Source organism: Colossoma macropomum, unplaced genomic scaffold (genome assembly GCF_904425465.1).
Source record: "Colossoma macropomum unplaced genomic scaffold, Colossoma_macropomum, whole genome shotgun sequence".
Lineage (NCBI taxonomy): Eukaryota > Metazoa > Chordata > Actinopteri > Characiformes > Serrasalmidae > Colossoma > Colossoma macropomum.
In genome coordinates this window covers 29579429-29600782 of record NW_023494790.1, presented here as the reverse complement: position 1 = coordinate 29600782, position 21354 = coordinate 29579429, and the positions used below count along the sequence as shown (strand labels likewise).

Below are 21354 nucleotides of genomic sequence, written 5' to 3'. Positions count from 1 at the left end.
CAAAATAAGAGATTTTTTCTTATGCGGTAACACCAGTGACCCAACTCCTGAGGACAACAACTTTCATTATATATTTTATAATATTTATTTGGCATTTGTTTTCTTTATGTCATTTAATTCGCATATATCATAGTCATGTATAGATTATTGCAGTTAAAATTGCAGAAAAAAATGTTTTTTACCTCAAAATATGACATTCACCCTTTACACATGACTGTAGGGACGAGCACTTCTGTGGTGCTTGGAATTCTAGATAATTGATTTAAAAACCAATTTTTTATTTTAAACTATAAATAAATTGTAACCCTAAAATATTTTTCAAGTGTAATATATCTAGGGACACAAAAATGGACGTTTCTATAGAATGACCCATGTATATATATATATATATATATATATATATATATATATATATATATATGTGTGTGTGTGTGTGTATATATATATATATATATATATATACACACACACACACACACACACACACACACACACGCATGTATATATACATAGAGAGAGAGAGGGACCATTGTCCATTGTCATGCACCATTCGAACAGCAGATGGCGACACCAGATCTTGCGTTCTCGGCCCTGTGCAGTCTCCACTATAAATCCCATTTGCTCCAAAGAAACGCGATTGGTTTGGACGCACATGCACACTCGCCCAGCCTCCCTCTCTTCAGCGTAGGCATCACAAGCACAAGTGCCGCAGTTTGTCTGTGCTTTGTAGTAGGTCAGTCATTACTACTGCACGCTCAAAGCCCTCAGGTGCCAAGCAGGACAGCAGAGTGACAGCAGAGTTTAAATGGGCAGAAGCCGGAAAGCAAGAAGAGGCGCTCATTCCTGCAAAAAAATCATTTCGTGCTGCTGCTGTTCTCAGAGTTGTATTAACTTCTGAGAGTCCTGAAGGGCTTCGATCCTTCGAGGATGGCGGTTTGAAGTTATGGACAGCTCTCCTGGTGCATTTCCCCGTCTATGGACTGCTGCTGAAAGATCCTTATAGGAAAACTGTGGACCGCTCGCGATGGTGTCCGGCTGAGGCGCGTGACCCCGTGCCCATGCCGTGCGTAAAGGAGGTGTCCCACGATAAACTTCAGCGAGACTTGTGCGCGCGCTCTCCCAGCATCCCAGCTTGACCATGTCAGTGATCAGGAGGAAATTCGGCGACGATTATCAGGTGGTCAACACCGGACAGGGGTCTTCTTTCCCGGCGCCAGCCAAAAGGAAGCGGCAGCGCTTCGTGGAGAAGAACGGACGCTGCAACGTCCAGCACGGCAACCTGGGCGGAGAGACCAGCCGCTACCTGTCGGACCTCTTCACCACGCTGGTGGACCTGAAGTGGCGCTGGAACCTGCTGATCTTCCTGCTCACCTACACGGTGGCGTGGCTCATCATGGCCTCCATGTGGTGGGTGATCGCCTACATCCGAGGGGACCTCGGCCGCGGCCACGACGACTCGTACACCCCCTGCGTGGCCAACGTCTACAACTTCCCCTCCGCCTTCCTCTTCTTCATCGAGACCGAGGCCACCATCGGCTACGGCTACCGCTACATCACCGAGAAGTGCCCCGAGGGCATCATCCTCTTCCTCTTCCAGTCGCTGCTGGGCTCCATCGTGGACGCCTTCCTGATCGGCTGCATGTTCATCAAGATGTCGCAGCCCAAGAAGCGCGCGGAGACGCTCATGTTCAGCCAGGACGCCGTCATCTCGCAGCGGGACGGCAAGCTGTGCCTCATGTTCCGCGTGGGCAACCTGAGGAACAGCCACATGGTGTCGGCGCAGATCAGGTGCAAACTCATCAAGGTAGGCAGCGGTCACCTGCAGTGGGCTTCATCTCCTTTCTGGGGTCGTGCTCGAGCGCAACGACACCGAAAGGCCACGCGCGTTTGGGCTCAAGCTGAACAAAATAAGATCCAAGTTTAGAAATGTACTCAGAAGCTGACCCCAGGGCCGTCACTTGAGATTTATGGATTAGGAATCGGTGGGGGGTAAGCCTTTACTAAGGGGGTTTCTCTGTTGACTATCAACTTTTAGATTAGCAATAGGTGGAAAATGCCAAACAATGGCTATTTGTTCAGGTTGGCGCACAGTTGATCTGTCACTTCATAGTTTTTACTAAGCTATGATCTAGTATGACTTGAAAACTGCATTCATCCCCTTACAACAGGCACAGATTAAGCCAAGGTACAAAAGTCAAGCAGTGCTGTCTCCTCTCTCTTAAAGAAGCTGCAGCTCCTAAATATGTTATTCAAATACACAGATTATAGATCAGTACAGTCTCAGTTTGTGCAACCAGTCAGAGTGTGTAGTCGTGTTTACGTTTCATAGACTAGGTGACACGCTCATAGTGATGTTTGACGGCACAAATTTATATTGTACACACACAGTACATCATGTATTTTGTGAATTTGTAGGCACGAGGGTGCAGTTCAGTAATGAATAATCAATGATAATTACTGCTGATGATTTGAACTAATAATGAATATTCATTGGAGTGGGGCTAAATAATGTTCATAGTCACCTAGAGTGGCCTGTTTATGGTGGGCTTGTGCCACATATGGAATTCTGAACATGTATGCACTTTTGCTGGGAGGTTTCAAAATGCATAATTGGGTCAAGATGTAATCAAAGTTATTCAGAATGAATTGATGTGAAACGTTTCATTCTAGAGAAAGAATTGTTCACAGTGATGGTGAGAGGAACCAGATGTCTCAAGAGTTTAATGCTTCTAAAAGCTCCCTCACAGAAGGTTAGTACATGAAGAGGTCACTGATACTCTGCCTGATGTCTCAGACTTTGGTTTATGATAGTTTTGAGAAGGATTTTGCCTAAAACACATTTCAATAATACGTTTTCACATTCACCACTAATTTACCATCATAAACATCACACATACAAACTCAGAAGACATGTGTAGGTTTACTGGTGGTTTCCAATAGTAAATAAAGTGGCTATATTTGGATTGTAGACATTGTGACCCCTGGTTCCTGTCACCTGTAAAGAAATCCAAGTCAGTAAGTTTCTCAGACCATTCTAAATGACTTTGTTTCTCAATGATTGAATTATGCTGAAGTTTTGCAAAATCAGTGGAATTCCCCTTTAAGATGTAAAGTCAATCAGAGTGGTTTAATGTGAAATGCTCTGTTCTAAAGAAATTTACAGAGTCAGATTTGTTCACAGTGTGGTAGGAACCAGACGTCTGAAGAGTTTAATGCATCTAAAAGCTCCCTCACAGAAACTCAGAAGGGTCAGTTAGTTTCTCTGCAATTTCAGACCACTCTGACTGACTTTGTTTACATCTCATTAATTTTATTAAATTATGTTGAAATGTTTGTCAAATTGGTGGAATTCCCTTTTTAGTCATTTCAAGAGTATTTTTGGGCTTCAGTAAAGCTAAAACAATGACACTTCTCTCTAGAGTGCAGAGTCCAAAAGTGCAGCGGAGAAACATTTCAAACTGGCACTGACCACTACAGTACTGTTATTGTTCTCATTATTATTATTATTATTATTATTATTATTATGGGAATTAAACCTGTCCTCAAAAATAATGAAACAGTGAAGACGTAAATAAAGTCACTCAGAGTGGTTTGATGTGAAAAGTTTGTGCATCCTAGAGAAACTCACAGATGGGTTTAGTTATTATTGGAATTAATCCCATGTGCTCCAGCAAAATAAATCTAAAAAAATGATCTATTTAAACCTATGGCAAACATTGAGATAGTAAAGCTAAATATATACAAAATCATCATTTATAGGGTGTTTCTGTTGGAAGGTGATTGTCTCAAACTCTAACCCTTAAATTTTCCTTGTGAAAATAATACTTACATTTTTGTATATTTTTCAGTGTTGTTTTTTTTTTGTTTGCTTGTTTGTTTTTTAATTCTTCTAAGGTGAAGTTAAAATAGATTTGAAAAAATTTAGATTTGTCAGCCATTTATTTAACTGTATTCAAAAAATACTGTCCCCCATGTTACAACTGAAACGTAAAGAATTTTAGTCCATAGGCGGAGTCTTATTTTACATACCCCTGTATTTCAGAGCAGGAAGTGAGACTGCATCCCTGTCCCTCATGGCCACATAGTGAGCAGTTAGATCTCATTGTTTTGAAGTAACTGTGTCCCAAAGACTGAAAATCAGTGAAGTTTAAGAATTTAACATTTAAGAATTCAAATATTGTGGCTCAAAAAAGCATGTTTTCTGCAATTAAGTAAACTTTTTTGTGCTTTAATGAAAAATTTTATGGTTTCAAGAGTGTGCAACTGTGTTTGCTAGTCATGTACTGGAGTTCTCCTCAAAATGAGCTAAAATTGTCACTACTGAAACAGTCACTACTGTAACATTTGGTAGTGACAAAATGAAATGTTCAGTCATTTATTTTAATAAGATAAACATAATTAAGGCATGAGGTCACTCAAAGCAAAAGGATTTTAGTTAAAAGTCTGAAATGTGTTTTCAACCCAAATTATCTTCCACACTGGAAGAAATATATATAATATACCATAACATTTGCATAAGCCACCTTTTATATGTTATTTTTCCTGATGTGTTAAATACAACACAAAAACAACAATTGTGCATTAAAATGTGCGGAATTGTGTTTTATTAGATGACTTTTATTACTTAAAAAGCCAACAAGCATGTAATTTGACCAGGGGTGTCCGCACTTTGCCATATGACTGTATCTTCCTGCGTGTCATACCTTATAATGTGTATGAGAAAAATTACATTAAAGAAGAAGAAAGGTCAATATACTGGGTCAACATAATGCTAAGCGCTAAACCTAACAGTTACAGTTATAGTGGCCATGGAATAGTCCTTGTCATTCAAATGGACTTCAACTTCAGCTCCAGATTCAGAAGTGAAATTTGGCTGAATTTGAATTTTGAATGATCAATGTAATAAAAAGATAACAATCGTGTTTATCCTGATGCTCTCTTTAGTGACTTCAGTGACATCACTGCTGGACAGAACAGGAAACTGAACAGAACTATGCACTGACCACCTTTATTGATCTTCAATAGAACTCACGGTTGGCTGCAAGGTTAAACGCTACATGATTGCCACTCAATTGGATTATACTAATCAGAGGAAGTTTAGGAACAGTCACCCATTTCCTGAGTGCTTGCGTTTGCCCTTAAGGACAAAAGATAAAGGAGCTACTCAAACGAACACAAATCTCATTCTAGGCATCCATTTCCCCTCAGAAGCGTTGCATTGCAGCCCATACATCTCTGACGTGTAGCAGATTTTGAGTCTGTTCTTGGCTAGCTGTCAGAGAATGCTGGAGGGCTGCGGTTTAAAAGCCAAGGCAGTGGATCATTACACCTTTGAAATGTACCCTAGAGAAAGAGGCTGAGTGACAGGGAGAAAAAGACGTAATATTGCATCAAGCTCTCTGCCCAAGGTCACCCAGACGGAAGAAGTCTTTTCGTTTATTAAAACGCACACAGATTCGCAGACTCATCGGGCGACATGGCATTTAATATTCACCAGCAGCTAGAACAAATGCATGTGCTGTTTACACTCAGTTCTAATAATTGCCTGTTTTATTTATCACCGCCTCTGGCCTTTCTTTTCTGCTATGCTCTCCGATTAATTTTCTATGAGATGGAGCTGCTGAACATTTCTCAGAATTATCTGATCCCAAACCCTCCCTAAGATCCGTCTTTCTTTCTCGTTTTTTTTTTACAATTTTTATCAGAGGAACGCAGCACCAGTTTGGGCTGGAATATTCTCTGTGATATACTTTAGTGGCTTCCTAATCGTCTTTTCGGCAGAGAGAGTGAGGAGAAGTTAGAGCCAGGGAGAGGGGAAAGAGAGGCGAGACAGGATTAGAGGAACAGAAGAGGAAAGTATGAGGGGAGAAGAAAGAGACGAGTAAAGACATGAAGGGCAGACTTGATCAGAGGAAGAAGGAGTAGAACACTCGTGTGAGAGGGATGGGGTGGTGGCAGTGTGGGGGGGGGGTGGGGGTTGTACTCTAGGGTTTGAGAAAAGGAGGAATTGATTGACAGTCGATGTCTTGCCTTGTGCTGAGAGCACTAGATGTGAGCAGGCGCATTGCGGAGAGGCCGGGGTGACGGATGGCTGACTTCACCGGCCTGACTTTTCGTCTTTTCCCTCTCTATCTCTCTTTATCTCTCTCTCCATCTGGTGTAGTCAAACACAGAGCAATAGATTGAGAAAACGTCCAGTGGTAGCAGCACATCTCTCCACCGCATCAGTGTGCAGAGTAAGCACTCTGTCCTACTTCAGAGATTTACACTATTACTACACTCCTCTATCACCACTGAGCTACAACAGGAGTGAAAACAAACTGTACATGTCTCAGGTTTGGTCACACCACCATAGCAGAAGTTAATCAGTCAATCAGTCACTAAAACTTTATTTTTCTCATAGGCAGGCATAGTTGTTTAGTAACCACTTTAAAGGGGACTTCCACCTTCTTTTTCTTTTATCTCTGTAAATTTCCATTACTGAGATGTAAACAAAGTCATACTGACTGTTGTGATGTGAAATGGCTGAAATGGCATTTTAGAGAAACTTACTGACTCAAATGTCTTTATAGTGGTTATTGTAGGAACCATATAAGCTGTAACGCACATATTGCCATTTGATTTACAATAGTGGTAAATAAAAGTGGGAAATCTGAGAAACTTCTTTGGGTACTAGTTTGCCTTATAACACCATTCAAGTGCCTCTCCACCACAAAAAATGATTGCAAAATTATTTTTTCAGGCAGCATATTTTTTGTGATAACATTCTCTTGGAGGCATCAAATCTGGTTCCTATCACCACCACTGTGAACAATTCAGACTCGAGAAGATGATCTAGAACACAGCATTTTACATCAAACCATTCTGAATGACTGTGTTTAGATATTAACCACTTAATTAAGCAGACATTTTGAAAAATCAGCAGAATTCCTCTTTAATCACTGACATCACACAAAAAAACCCTCTTCACAATAATCATAAAAAACAAAATAATTGAGAACCAGTAAACTTGGCAGTGGCAATATTGACAATATTTATTATTACTGTAATGAATTAACTGTAAGCGAAACGCAATATTTTTGTCAAAACCCTTTAAATTAAAGGTGAAAGTCTACACTTCAGTCACATCTCAACTGCTTCATTTCAAATCCATTGTTGTAGTATACAGAGGCAAAATTACAAATACTTAGTGACCTGACTGTAAATGGCTGATGTTGGAGTTTAGAGCAGTGGTCACCACCTCCTGCTGAAGTTTTGCCTTCTTGTTGAGTTAATGTGGTAATAGCCCCCAGTACTGATCAAAACACATTTACCACCTTTAAAAAAAAGTTAATATGTTTATTTATTTCAAGCAATCCATAGCAAGACACCACTGATCCCACACATAAACATAACTAAACTTTTAAACATTAGGTGATGTGATATTGTATGTTAATACCACATTAATTGTACCTAACATAGATAAGATTGTTCTACAGACTTCGCTGTGCTGGTTGAACATGTTCTATGCTGCAGGCAGCTATCATGCCTGTACAAAAGCCAGCCCTATGGTACAGTGCACATTTTAGGACATCCTCACAACACAGCATCAGGTTTCCGACTGAAAAACATCTTGGGTCTTGGGAAAAATGCAAGAAAAACTTGTCTCAGGTCTCGTTCATCAGGCGAAACAGTTTTTGGCTTGAATGACATGAAGCTGCCATAAACTCTCTAGTGGTAACATTGGTGTGACATTTGCAGTTCCGTTCTTTCGTACTAGAATAATTACACATCTGTGGCCAAATTAAAGATGACAGTATACTACGACCACAATCTTTTACTTAACAAAGATTAAAATCACTGTGTTTTCTCCCACAACTGCTTCATTGTAAAAGATCCAATATCAACCATTTACCATGATTTCCCTCATGCTTACTTGAATAATAGAACTCAGTTACTGGCACAGGCCTCTAACCAACAAAGTTGTCCTGACTTTGTAAAGCGTTTTGTCATTTTGTTTTGTTTTGTTTTAAAAATAGTTCATTTTTAAAAGGTTAAGATTAGGTTTAGGGTTAGGCTTTTAATCCTTATCGCCCAGTTCACCTCAGAAAGGGTTAGGTTAGGTTATAAGACAAGGGGAACATGAGGAAACAAAAACCACAGTTTTTAAATAATCATTTCATTTATTAAAGGCAAAACATTTATTAACACTTATATCACCCATGTGAAAAAGTGATTGCCCCCTTTAACTTGACAACTGGTTGTGCCACTTTTAGCAGCAACAACTGCACCCAAACACTTCCTGTAAAAGGCAGTCAGTCTTTCACATTGCTGTGGAGGAATTCTGGCCCACTCTTCTTTGCGTCAGATATAATGGGACCCTTGTCTTCCAAAATGTTCCGACTCATAAGTCCACAGAACGTTTTTACAAAAGGCTTGGGGGTCATCAAGGTGTTTTTGGGAAATGTGAGATGAGCCGTTATGTTAGCCACTTCTGACAAGATTCACCACTGTTCCAAGTTTTCTCATTTTGGTGATAATGGCTGTCACTGTGGTTCGCTGGAGTCCTAGAGCCTTAGAAATGGCTTTGTAAGCTTTTCCAGACTGATACATTTTATTAATTTTAGTTTATGGATATATGCTCTCTCTTCTGGAATTTCTTTTGATTGCAGCATGGTGTGCTGCTTGTTAAGGCTTATATATATAATACATATGGGAAAAGTTATTATATGTAGGTACTTACTTGAGCCAAGGGGTGCCAGTGCCACCCTAGAATGAAGATGGCCACCCTTCTGGCCACTGCCTGTAGTGAAATTAGAAAGTTAGTCATCATCAATCATCTGCTTATCATTAGGTTTGCTTATGGTGAGTCTGCTTGTGGGGGTCACTGTCAGGGTGAACCTGTGGCCAATTAGCAGCAGAATCATAGCCCCCTGTGTTTCTTCTTCTGCCAATGCTACAATACATTACATCAACACAGGTTACTCTTTCAGTTTATTTTTGGCAATAATTGTATTGATGTAATATTTTTTAATGTGAAAATGATGGACAGGTGGACAGACTATGTATGTAAAAAAGACAGTTATGTAAAAAAATGGTGTAGAAAAATCAAAAAAACATATTATTATTATACATATGTCCTTACCTAAGTAATACATGTAATAAGGAATATTAGTATGGCCCCATGTCTTGTCAGCGTTCCTGGGTTTGTGAAGAAAGCAGTGGGAGGCAGCAGTGAAGATTGGAGCTTCATGGTTAGATTAGCAGGGCTTTAATGCTGGCTCTCCTGAGTGATGGATCAGACAGGCGAGTGCCTCCAACACTGCCATTATTAAACCTCACCTGGGACACCACACTGAGAACGGGGACTGCAGGCCTAAACATTAGTATTCCTGCTAAACATCCTCCCCTGCTGCAGCTCCTCTCCTCACATCACCTCCCAACTCCAGGGAACCCAAACCTCAGGGCTGGCTCAGCTCCTCCATGGACTTCCTTTCGAAAGAAATGTGTGAAATGTGCCAGCCAGGCTGTAGACAGGCATTTGTCTTCAGTTTCTCTTATCTATAACAGAGTCCAACAGTGATGCAGCATAGAGGAATTTACAGAATTTGTGTTGTGAATATGAAGGAAAGTGTGCATTTATATTCTCAAAAATGCACTGATTGTATGTGGAATGTTGTTTTTATCTTTGGTTTTCAAGATAACATTGCAGTAAGTAGAGGAATTGGAGGTCTTTTCACTCTTCATTTGAAGAGACGGAACAAAGCAGAGGCACAATAATCAAAGTCAAGTTTACTTTGATTTGCACGTGTAGAACCGCAGGAACTCATTCATTTTGACAGTAATAATCAGAGATGACAGCAGAAATCTTTCTGTTTTGGTCTCCAATGGTTGATATCCACTTTGTTGCTTGGTGGGTATGTTTTTTTTTTGTTTTTGTTTTTTGTTTCTGGCGCAATCATATATTGAAAGTAATGCTTGTCTGGATTCGTGACATGCTTACATGTGCATGTGTATATGTGTATGCGCTGGAAGTGTTCCTTTGAAAGCACTGAGGGCGATGTGTGGGTACTGCATCTATCCTGTGAAAAGTCTCACCCTTTGCTCCGGGTACACCACCATGAGTGGAGCTCAGTCTGTTCACCATCTGGAGCCGCCAGCGCAGGCGGCCAGCTCAAACCCACTCTCTAGCCAGTCCCTTATGTTCACATGCAAACGACACAAGTCAGAGGAATGCATATTGGAATTAACAAAGGAATCCGTGCTTACTCACAGTGGCATACGCAGACATTGGCGCGGGCAGGGGCAGAGGTGTTTTGAAAGGGCATTTTTGTGGGGGCACTTCTGGGGGCTGTTCATATCAAGATTTTTGGAGTGTATGAAAATGTTATTTTAATGTTGTGCTTTATATACAAATGCAATGTATGTTCAAGTCTATACTTGTTGCAAGAACAGATTTAATCCTATTAAATGCCCTATAAATAATTACAGTGACAGTTATATTATTCAACTCTTTATTTAACCCATGATAATCGTATTAAGCTCATCTGTGAAATGTATTATTATTATTATTATCATTATTATTATCATTATTATTATTATTATTATTATTATTATCTAGATTATTAAGATCTATTATCTTAACAATCCTAAAGATATGTGACATGATGATCATTAACTGGTCATATTTTCTGGCAGGGGTCTAACTTAATTTAGTATAAGATTTCGGATTGCAGAAGTAATTTGTTCAAACTGGAGTGACTACAGTAACCGTGACAAAGCTGCAGTTCACTGAAGGTCACCAGCTTCGTTTCATCTTAAATGGTGAAATGCATCAGTTACATTCTGTGGCCTGTACAGATGATGCACCATTTAAGGTGGAATTGAAAATTTAAATAAGATGCTGTCAAATAGAAAACTTTAGCGACATATAATCACCCCTTAATTGATCAGGGTCCACCGGCGGGCCCAAAGTTATATTACACACTGCTATAACCTAAGAACAGCTCAGCCAGTTTGCAATGAAGTACATGTAGTTACTGAATAATAAGCCTTAGTATGTAATAAGCCTGGGATTTTAGGGGTTAACATGTTTGTGACTAACAAAAGTAGAAATCTGGTGAATCATCCATTAGCATTTGCTGAAGTACAACACTATGGCTCAGTGGCTATCGTAGACAATAAATGCTGTTTCACTCCTTTTTCGGCATGCTGTGAAAACATACGAATAGTACAGTGACATACTCCAAAAGCCAGCTTGTGCATAAACACTGTGTGATGATATCAGTTAGCTGGCCAAGAAAGCTTTGGCCAAACTTATAAACTTAAAATTTCATCAGTATTCATAAACCTAGACTTTCTACATGCATAGTCTTGATATTATTATCAAATGACACCGCTATTATAATGTAGATGTTTTGTTATTATGTCTTTATGCCATACATAACAAATAAGAGTGATGTACTTACAGTTTCATGCATTGTGAAAGTTGAGATAACATTGCTGAGTATTGTAAAGCCACACAGAACTAGCACTGTCATATGACGTATGTCAGCATATTAACCTTTTAGAGCCCATCAAAAAGGGCAGTAGAAATTTTGAGACAAAAGGGGCAGGGGCTCGACCCCCTATGCCCCCCCATCACTCCACATGCCCCATGCCCGGCAGTGCTTACTCAAGTACTTCATAAACTGACGATGAGCTCCATGTAATAGAAACTCCAGCCTGAAGAGTTTTACGGCATACAGGAACTCTTAGCAAATGTTTGTCATATTTTCCCATAAGCTGTTATGCAATCTGAACCTGGTGCTGTACGTGGGCTGTAAAACGGGGGTCCTGCAGGCTGATGGCAGGAACAGTGTGGAAAGTGTATTTTTGAAAATAATTGCATGCTTGCACAATGTCAGTCAAACGGGACATGCGGTTTGTTTTGGTCTGATCAACAGTTTTGCTCACGTTGGCAGGCTTAAATGGCCATATCACGAAAATCCAAATTTCCTGACTTTTTTTTGAGATCCAAAAGTTTCAAAATGTAACATTCACTCCACAGTCCATACAGTCTATATATGGAAAACAACCTGCAAAAAAGCCCATTCTGAATTCACTGTTTTTGTGACCTTACAAAAACCAACACATATACACACAGTACTGTGCAAACGTCTTACCAGAGAAAATTCTATTTAAAAAGCTGTTTATCTTGGCAGCAAACATTTATTTGCTCAGCACTAACATTAGAACAAATACGAAACATGAACACATTATATTAATACAATCAGTAGTGATTTTATATTTCAGTGTGTTTGCTTAACCATTTCCAAACCTCTCCTTGAGGAAGCCCAGTATTATGTGTAGTTATCATCCAACATCTGTTTTTGCTGAATCAGTCCTTCATTAAGTCATTTGAGCTGGGAATTTCACAAACCTACGCAGTGGCTGAGGGTGTCAAAGAGAAATCTGGAACCAAACCTGTGTTCTTCTAACCAGCTTGTAAAAAAAAAAAAAATCTTGTTACTTTGTGCCCTGTTAGTATTTATTTGCATTTTTTAATGCTGTAGGTGATTTTACAAGCAAAAGCACATTTATCACTTTTGAAAGGCTGGAAAATGGTCATGTAAAAATTAATTCCTACTTCTTTTGTGCAAAAAAAAACAAACTTATAAGCAGGCAAAAACTGCAAGAAAAATATGGATAAGTGATCATTAAAGTCTACTTTGTACCAGGCCAATGCTAGTCCAGAATTTGATGGGCTGATAATCTGTATCGCATACACAAAAAGATTTAACATTCCAGGAATATTGTATGAAATAAAAAAAATAAAAAAATAGTGGCATAGGTACAGTCATATGGTGGTACAAAACATTAGCAAGACTGTGTACACATGAACCAGAACATTGGACCAACCAACACTTCACTAACCAGCAGCATCCTTCACTATAAAGCATGCAGCCACTCACCACAGGCAGAACTTCTGCTGAATAAGGACAACATAACTGAGTTAAAATCAGGCACCAGACAAATAAAGACAATTTGCTTTGACATTTTGACACCTTTTTAGCTGTTGTATTTATTATAAGAGCATTTTAAGTACCAAGTTTGCAGATAATGTTTTTTAAATTAAGTTTTGGCTTTGGATGGGTAGAAAACAACATACTCCACATTATTGAGCACGGGATGTCACTTTTACACATCCTACAAACATATCTTTTGACCACAGCGGGAGCTTAAACTTAAACACTGCCATGCATATAACAAACAGAAGGCTTGAGGTAGTGGTAAATAGCAACAGTTGCTAAGCAGAGATTGGAGGGTTAAAAAAACAAGGCAAAGCTTGGCCATAATACAGTGACAGCAGGCACAGAAACCAAATTTCATTATCTTAAAAAAATGTATCTTAATAAATATTCTTTGCTCATTTGATTGAGTAGCCAGGGATCAATCTGGGATTGATCAATCCCAGGCCCACCTGCATCAACGACCCTGATAGAAATCTGAAAAAACACTGCTCTGAAAGCAGCCTGACTTGGTGAGAACTGTCCTGGCCTGAGCTGATGTTCTTATGAGCAGCAACGTCCAGCTATGCTACTATGCAAAACTAACGTTATAAGATTACCCTACATAGGCTAACCTACCCACGCTGCTTTTGAGAATGAGATAGTAGCTAGTTAGCTTTCATTTGCTGGGTTGCTCAGACTTAAGCCAGTTCAGGAATGCACATGTTTTGATAAAAGCTATGTGGGAGGGACAAATTATATCAGCCTTGTAATTAGTCCTAGATTAAGACTGTCCAACTCATAGAAAATGAGAAATTCTTGCAAAGTTCAGTACGGTGCTAAAGTCATATGCCATGGGGTGCTCAGTCCTGGTCCTGGAGATCTACCACCCTGTAGAGTTTAGCTGCAACCCTAATCTAATGCACCTGATCCAGGTAATGAAGGCCTTTAGGTGTGTTGGATCTGAATTTTCCAGGGTGGTATATCTGAACTCTCCAGGGTGGTAGATCTCTAGGACCAGGACTGAGCACCCTGTCTTAGGCCATCAGAAAAAATGATGTGTAAAGCCATCTGGCCATGAGGTATTTATCTATTTGATCTATTTGGAAAAAAAACTTACATTAGCTTAAAAACAAATAAATAAACAATATATTGTTATTTTATATGTGAGTGTGTTAGCTTAACTATCTCCGATGCTCTTCTCGAGGGAGACCAGAATTTACAGTTACCATCCACTGCCTAGTTCAGCTAAACAGTCCTTTACTAAGTTCAATCAGATTAGCTGCTCATGGAATTTAGCAAATACAGGCAATAAGTGGCACACAGTGAGAGTCAGGAACCGAGTATGTGTTATATGTATTCTTCTAACCAAGATAATAACTATTAATAACTAATGAAAACAAAAGAAACACACTTTCTGATCACATAAATTGTTTTAAACAATGTCAAAAGTTTCTGTAGTGTTGTGCGTTTTCCTATGTTTCTTAAAAGCTTGACTGAGCTTGACTGTCTAGTAAAAAGTGGAATTGAGCTCCAAAGTTCAGAAGCGTAATAACTGAACGAGGCCTCTCCATGTTTTCTGTATTTTACAGAAAGTATGCGCAGAACGTCAGTATCTGCAGATCTAAGGTTACATGTCAGAACATAAACAGACAGGCGTTCTGTGATGTAAGCGGGTTCTAGGTTGTTTAGACCAGGTGCATGCAAACTTTTGCATACAACTGTAGGTCCTACTTTGAACATGCGTATTGTATCACCCACAAGACCAAAATGATCCTGAATACAAAACCATCATAACTTCCCTGGAGTTTTATTAAAGAAACCCACTGTCCTTTAGTTAGGGGGTCTCTGTACGTGTCCTATCGTTCAAAAGCCTGTCAGAGCGTTGAAGCGTCTCTCTGTTGCTCTGTTTGAGTTAAGAGAGGTTTATCAGCCAGTCTGAAATGACAGCCAGGCCTGTTTAGAGTGCAGATGGTGGAATGTTGCTAGCTCAAATCCGAATTATAATTTCAGCATGTTATACGGATTTGACATCTTTATGGTCTATTAACTAATCCGACGGGCTTGCTCATGTGCGGTTGCTGAGGCAAACGACTTTCACGCTCCTTGTGAACATGAACCAACAGTTTTCTGCTTTATTTCTCGCCTTTGCCTATATCAGTCCAGAGCTGCAGTGAGATCTACACTGAGCACACCTTCATTTAAAGTCTTTGTCTGTGCACTCCAGGACATGCACTTTCATAAGAACGGAGAGCAGAATTTGACGGACGGAGAGCAGGTTTGTAACAGTTGTACATTATCAGTGTAACTGCCGCTGATCAGACATCAGCAGAGGAACAAGAGAGAGAGACACCTCAGCACCCTCACTGTGTCTGTCATGTTTCCTCTCTCTCTCTCTCTATCTCTCTCTCTCACACACACACACACTCTCTCTCTCTCTCTCTCTCTCTCTCTCTCTCTCTGTCTTTCTCTTCCTCTTGCTCTCTCTCTGACTCTCTTTTTCACATGCTCTTAAGCTCTCTTGCTCCCATTGGGCCTCATTCACCAATATCTTCCTAAGTTTTTTTCTTTCATTTTTTCTTGAGAAAGGTCCTAAGGAAAAGTCTACATCAGATTCATGACTTTCTTAAAGACTATTTGCACCTTTGTGCTCTTGAGTGTGCGTAGATTCTGTTCTTACCTTAGTACAAATCCGTAATAAGAACAGATCAGGTGAATCTACTTGAATACTGCGTAGGTGAGTTTTTAAAAGAAATTTCTTACTAAGAGCAATTGGTGAATGAGGCCCACTCTCTCTTTGAGACTCTGTCTTTCTCATATTCTCTTTTGTCTCTTTTGTGCTCTCTCAGTTTTTTTGTTCATTCTTTGTTTGTATTGTTTGTTTTTCTCTGTATCAAACACTCTCTTTGACTAGATTTTTCTCTTGCTCTGTCGCTCTCAATCTCTCTCGCTGTGTCTTTCTCTTACTCTGACATTATTGGCAAAGTGATTCATGATGAACATAAAGAGTAGAAATTAAATTTTATATACAGCATATACACACACACATACACACACACACATATATATATATATATATATATATATATATATATATATATATATATATGTGTGTGTGTGAGAGAGAGAGAGAGAGATAGAAATGAGATAGAAATGAAAAATAGATACAGCACAGAAAATGTGTTATTTACAAGGTTATTTGTTATTTATAGGTTTTGTTTTTCTTAACAATAGCAAAGTGATGATTTGTCTCACAAGTTGTCTGCAAAGCTTGCTGTCTGTATAATCAGCTCGCTCTTTTCTTCTAATATGTAGGGCAGTTTTTCTGTGATTTTCTGCAATTATAAACTCCCTCTCCCTCCCCCTCTCCTTCTCTCTCCCACTGTCTCCCACTGTCTCTCTCTCTCTCTCTCTCTCTCTCTCTCTCTGTAGTCTCGTCAGACTCCTGAGGGTGAGTTTCTGCCTCTGGACCAGAGGGAGTTGGATGTTGGCTTCGGGACGGGTGCTGATCAGCTCTTTCTCGTTTCTCCTCTCACCATCTGCCACGAGATAAACCCCAAGAGCCCCTTCTTCGACCTCTCGCAGCGCTCTCTCATGAGCGAGCAGTTCGAGATTGTTGTCATTCTGGAGGGCATCGTAGAAACCACAGGTTAGCATCACACTGAGATCACTACATAAACAAATGGATCAGGGCTATAAATGATTCATACAAAGCCATTTTGTTGTTTATGAGAAAACAAGAAGGATAGCTGAGTTCAAAGCTTACAGCAGTGATTCACGACTTATGCATAATAAAGGAGTCGTATCATATCAAAAACAAATTTGCCTTGCTTTTATAAAACAAGAGTTTGAAGTAAAGTTGTAAACATTGTTAAAGGGTCAAAACATAAAAATGCATAAGAGTTGTATAATGCTTGATCATTTGTACTTAAGTATAATTTTAGAAGATCTGTCCTTCACTTGAGAATTGTTAAAAATGTATCTTTTTAAATTTATATAAATAAAAATATGTATGCATACATGTGTATGGTATGACAGACTTTCAAATGATATCTGTTGTTTTTCTTGGATTATGTATTGGAAATGATGGTTTTATAATTTGATGAATTTACAAATAGGTTCAACATGTAAAATTACTGCAATAGCACCCCCTATCAACACATGCCCACCGATCTTTGCACCCTGTTTCAACATTAGGCACTAAGCAGGTGTACCAACTTTGGTGTCAATCAGACAATCCCTTGTCATTGCACTACTGTATTGAAAATGTATGTAAATCAGAACGTTAGATTGCCTGTATAATTTGGCATGCTTCTTCAGACCCCACTGATCGATGCTTGTCGAACTTCAATCAGTAGTAGAGAGTCCATAACTGGAGATATATATCAAGTTTTGTGGTGATTGGCAAACTGTCAAATACCTGCTGAAATCTTATTGGCTGACTGCAGCCATTTTTTTTCAGATATCAGCCTCATAGAACCCGAGCCAGGACAGCACACAGCATGTGAAATTTCATGTCAGTTAGACAGTGTTTGGTTGGGTAACATTTTCTTGCATATTATAGCACCAAGCAATGCTGTTGCACCAAAATTCCCTATGGATTTTCAACCTGTGGACCATGATGGCACTGCTAGGGGGCCGTTGGCCAGGAATACCTTTAGGATGAATTGGAACGTTGATTGTGAGCCAGGCCTTCTCGTCCATAATCAGTGCCTGACCTTACCATTTTCCTTTTACCCGAACAGTCACAGATTCCTATAGACACTCCAAAATCTTGTGGAAAGCTCTCCCAGAAGAGTGGAGGCTGTTTTAGCTGCAAAAGGGGTGCAAGTCCATATTAACGCCCATGGGTTTGGAATGGGATGTCCAACAAGCTCATATAGGTGTGATGGCCAGGTGTCCACATACTTTTGAACATATAGGGTGCTTCATACAGGATCAGAGATTTATTTTTGACACAATGAAACAGCCTCTCACAGCTAAAGATACATACGCAATCAAAGGCAGTCAGAGAGAGCAAGTGGGAGAGAGCAGAGTCAGGCTGCATTCTGTGATGAACTGACAGAACAAAAAGTCTCTGATGATGTAGAATCATCTGCAAGGTGAGATCGAGGTGCAAACGTTTCTTTGTTAATGCATTTTTAAGTAAGTTACACTCCAGAGGCGACAACTTCAATGTTTTTTTTCTACAATCAGATCAGAACACTTTAAATTCTGGCGAGTCACACCGTCTTGGCTCTTTTCTCATATGAGGTCATATTTGTTTTGTGTGAGTGCACGTAGATCAGTATGCCTGTGCTCACACTCACCACACACAGTCAGATAAGATTAGCTTCTGGGCTAATAAGTCTAAAAAAAACAAAATAGGAGCAAAACAAATAGGAGCGCAACAGAATTATGGTGTTTAAGGGGAACCTATGCTAGAGTAGATGCCCTGTATTCCAGTCTTGAGAATGTTTGTAAGTTGATGCTTTTGTGCTTTCACTCAATGCCTTTCTGGCTTCACATTTCCACAAAGATTTTGAGAGGTTTTGTACTTTTTCCATCTCTGTCATTCACACATCAGTCAGTGGGAGCTAAACTGCAAAAACCTTTCTGAATTATTCATTGTTGTGACATCACAGCCATAGACACATTTACATTTGACTGGCCATTCAGTCTACAGCAGTCTAGTCCACCTATTCACACTGAAGTTATAAGTGTTGTTAGCAGAGTTATGGTGTCAGAAGAAAACAGTAAAAAACAACTTGTCCAAAAAATGGAAAAAACATTTAAAAAGTAGTTAAATGTTGTGCTGGCTGTTCATGGCAGTCAAGAAGGTCATGTATCATTTTACTATTACATTTAAAATTATACATTTTGCAGAATGCCACTGTACTTCCAAAGGGCTGAGGCATCCAAAAGGAGTGACTGAAGATTTGTAACATCTGTGAGGATTTAACAGTTTGTTCCACTTTTAGCCTCAACTGCTGTTTGAACGAGGCACAAAACAGGGCGGCCAATTGGAACAGAGGTCATCTACATACTGTACGTGGATCGTTCTACTGAATTAGTTTAAGCTGTGGTGCCATAATAAAAAAAGATTTAAGAAAACAATTAGGTATTCAAACCTTAGATATGTACAAGGGTTATCTTATGATAATTATCTGCTAAATACATACAAAATCATGATTTATAGGGTAGTTTATATTGAGAGGTGTCTGTTCCAAACCCTAATCCCTAAATTTCAACTGGTGAAAATGATACATTTTTTTGTATTTTGTCAATGCTTATTTAAAAGATTTTTTATTTTTATTTTTGAAGTTGAAAGCTTTAGATTTATTTATTTATTAATTTTATTTTTAAATTTTTGGTAAAAAAAAAGCTCACAAATTAGTCTGGAAGTTTGGAAATTTGGAATATGTCCCCTTTAAATTTCTTTTTCCAAGACCGACTCATTGCCTCCAACTCTCTGTCATTTCTCTCTCTCTCTCTCTCTCTCTCTCTCTCTCTCTCTCTCCCTCTGTTTCTCCAAGGTATGACCTGCCAGGCTCGTACCTCTTACACCGAGGACGAGGTTTTATGGGGTCACCGCTTCCTGCCTGTCATGTCTCTTGAGGAGGGCTTCTTCCGGGTCGACTACTCCCAGTTCCACAGCACCTTTGAGGTTCCCACACCCCCCTACAGCGTCAAGGAACAAGAGGAGACGTCCTGCCTGCCTTCCCCGGCCCCTCCCCTCACCCCCACCCCAGGTGACCCCAGGATCAGCCGCAGGGAACGCATCTTCTCCCTGGATGGCGTCCCACAGGAGGAATCCCACCTCAAGGCTACCCAGCAAGCTCCAGCGCATGAGCTCCAGAAATGGCAAAGAGGCCCTGAAAGCCGGAGGTGGTCCAGCAACACAACAGGCCAGTGAGAAAGCATCCAGCACAGGCGACCTGCCGCTGAGGGTTCAGCGCCTGGGCTCCTTCGCCAGTCCAGAGGAACCAGTGGGGAACCAGCAGCTCCAGCTGAAGCCTCTGAAGGTGGGCTCAGATGCTCACACCCAGTCTACCGGAGAATTAGAGCACCACAGACTGACTCTGCTGCCTCCGCCTATTCCGGGGCCAAATCTCAACCCCCTGCCTGTGGCCGGCGGCCGGCCAGAGGACAATCTGCCTGCCAAACTGCGCAGGATGAACGTGGACCGCTGAGGCATGAGCCAAGACACTGTTGACTTCGAACCATAGACTAAAGATTGAGCAGAGAGGCTTCAAGAGGCCAGAGCTTGTTTTAAAGCACGATTTAAACATGTACTTAAACTGGACTATACTGTGATTCTTTCAATTAAGTGGTTCCCCAACTTGGTCCCAGGGTGTCCCTGCCTAGTGCTGGCCAGTACTGATCAATATCACAATATCGCAATTTTTCCAAAAACATGGGTAAAATAACCAAATACAATGATATCACAGCATCCCATGATATTTAAGTTTGTATGATTAGTTCATAAACCCTTGCTTCCTGAATGCTAATAGCTTGTGCTAGAATTGAGTTTCAGCATAGGTTTTGATAGAAGTATTTTGTTCTCTTTATTTATTTGTATTTATTTTCTAAGTCATGCATCAACATGACCACTGTGCCCCTGTGCTCTGGGGATAGCTGCTTTATATAGTGTTAAAATATAGAGATAACTATTAAATATTACTGTAAGGTTATGCAGACAATGTTGATGAAAACTGTCTAACAGAGTTCACCATCAACCCCCAAGCACAGGTGGAGCTCACAAATACATTAAACAGAAAAGAAAAAGATATACAGTACTGTGCAAAAGACCACTTCTCAGTTATTTAAATTCCAGTCAAATGAGCCATTCAGTGCAAACTATTCATTTTTCATTTCTGGTGAGATATAAGATAATCCACTTCCATAAGGAAAGGGGAAAGTCAATAGGGAAATAAGAAGTTTCCTAAAAATTACTAAAGTTGAAGTTAAAAAAGTTCTAAAAGATATAGAGAAAATATGGCTCCTAACGACTGGTAGACCACCAAAACTGCCCCCATCAGATAAACAGCACTTAAAGTTTTCATCCTTGAGAGAGAGGAGAAAATCAAGCTCCCCTCTTCCTTCAGATCTGAAAATATCCACAGGTGTCTCTGTCCATCCTTCCACTGCGAGAAGACCACTCAACAACTCAACACTATGAGTCTGAAAGGATGTGTAACTGTCAAGAAGCCATTAATGAGAAAAGGAAATAGACAAAAGAAAAAATTTGCTGGTGTTCTCAGAACACTGGGCCTCATTCACCAACTGTTCTTAAGAAGATATTTCTTCTAAAACCCACTTACACAGTTTTCATCAAGAAAATTATTTGGGATTTGTTCTTAGGTAAGAACAGAATCTACACACACTCAAGAGCACAAAGGTGTGA

At 39.9% G+C, this 21354-nt stretch overlaps 1 protein-coding gene across 1 annotated transcript; it reads left to right on the top strand.

The window, feature by feature from the left end:
- Nucleotides 1-685: 685 nt before the first annotated feature.
- On the top strand, nucleotides 686-20456 carry kcnj19b (potassium inwardly rectifying channel subfamily J member 19b). Its single transcript, XM_036572992.1, is given in 4 exon segments — nucleotides 686-1804; nucleotides 16401-16617; nucleotides 19484-19763; nucleotides 19765-20456. Coding segments are annotated over 4 exon segments (1539 nt in total). The 5' UTR covers nucleotides 686-1138; the 3' UTR covers nucleotides 20141-20456.
- The last annotated feature ends 898 nt before the right edge of the window (nucleotides 20457-21354 follow it).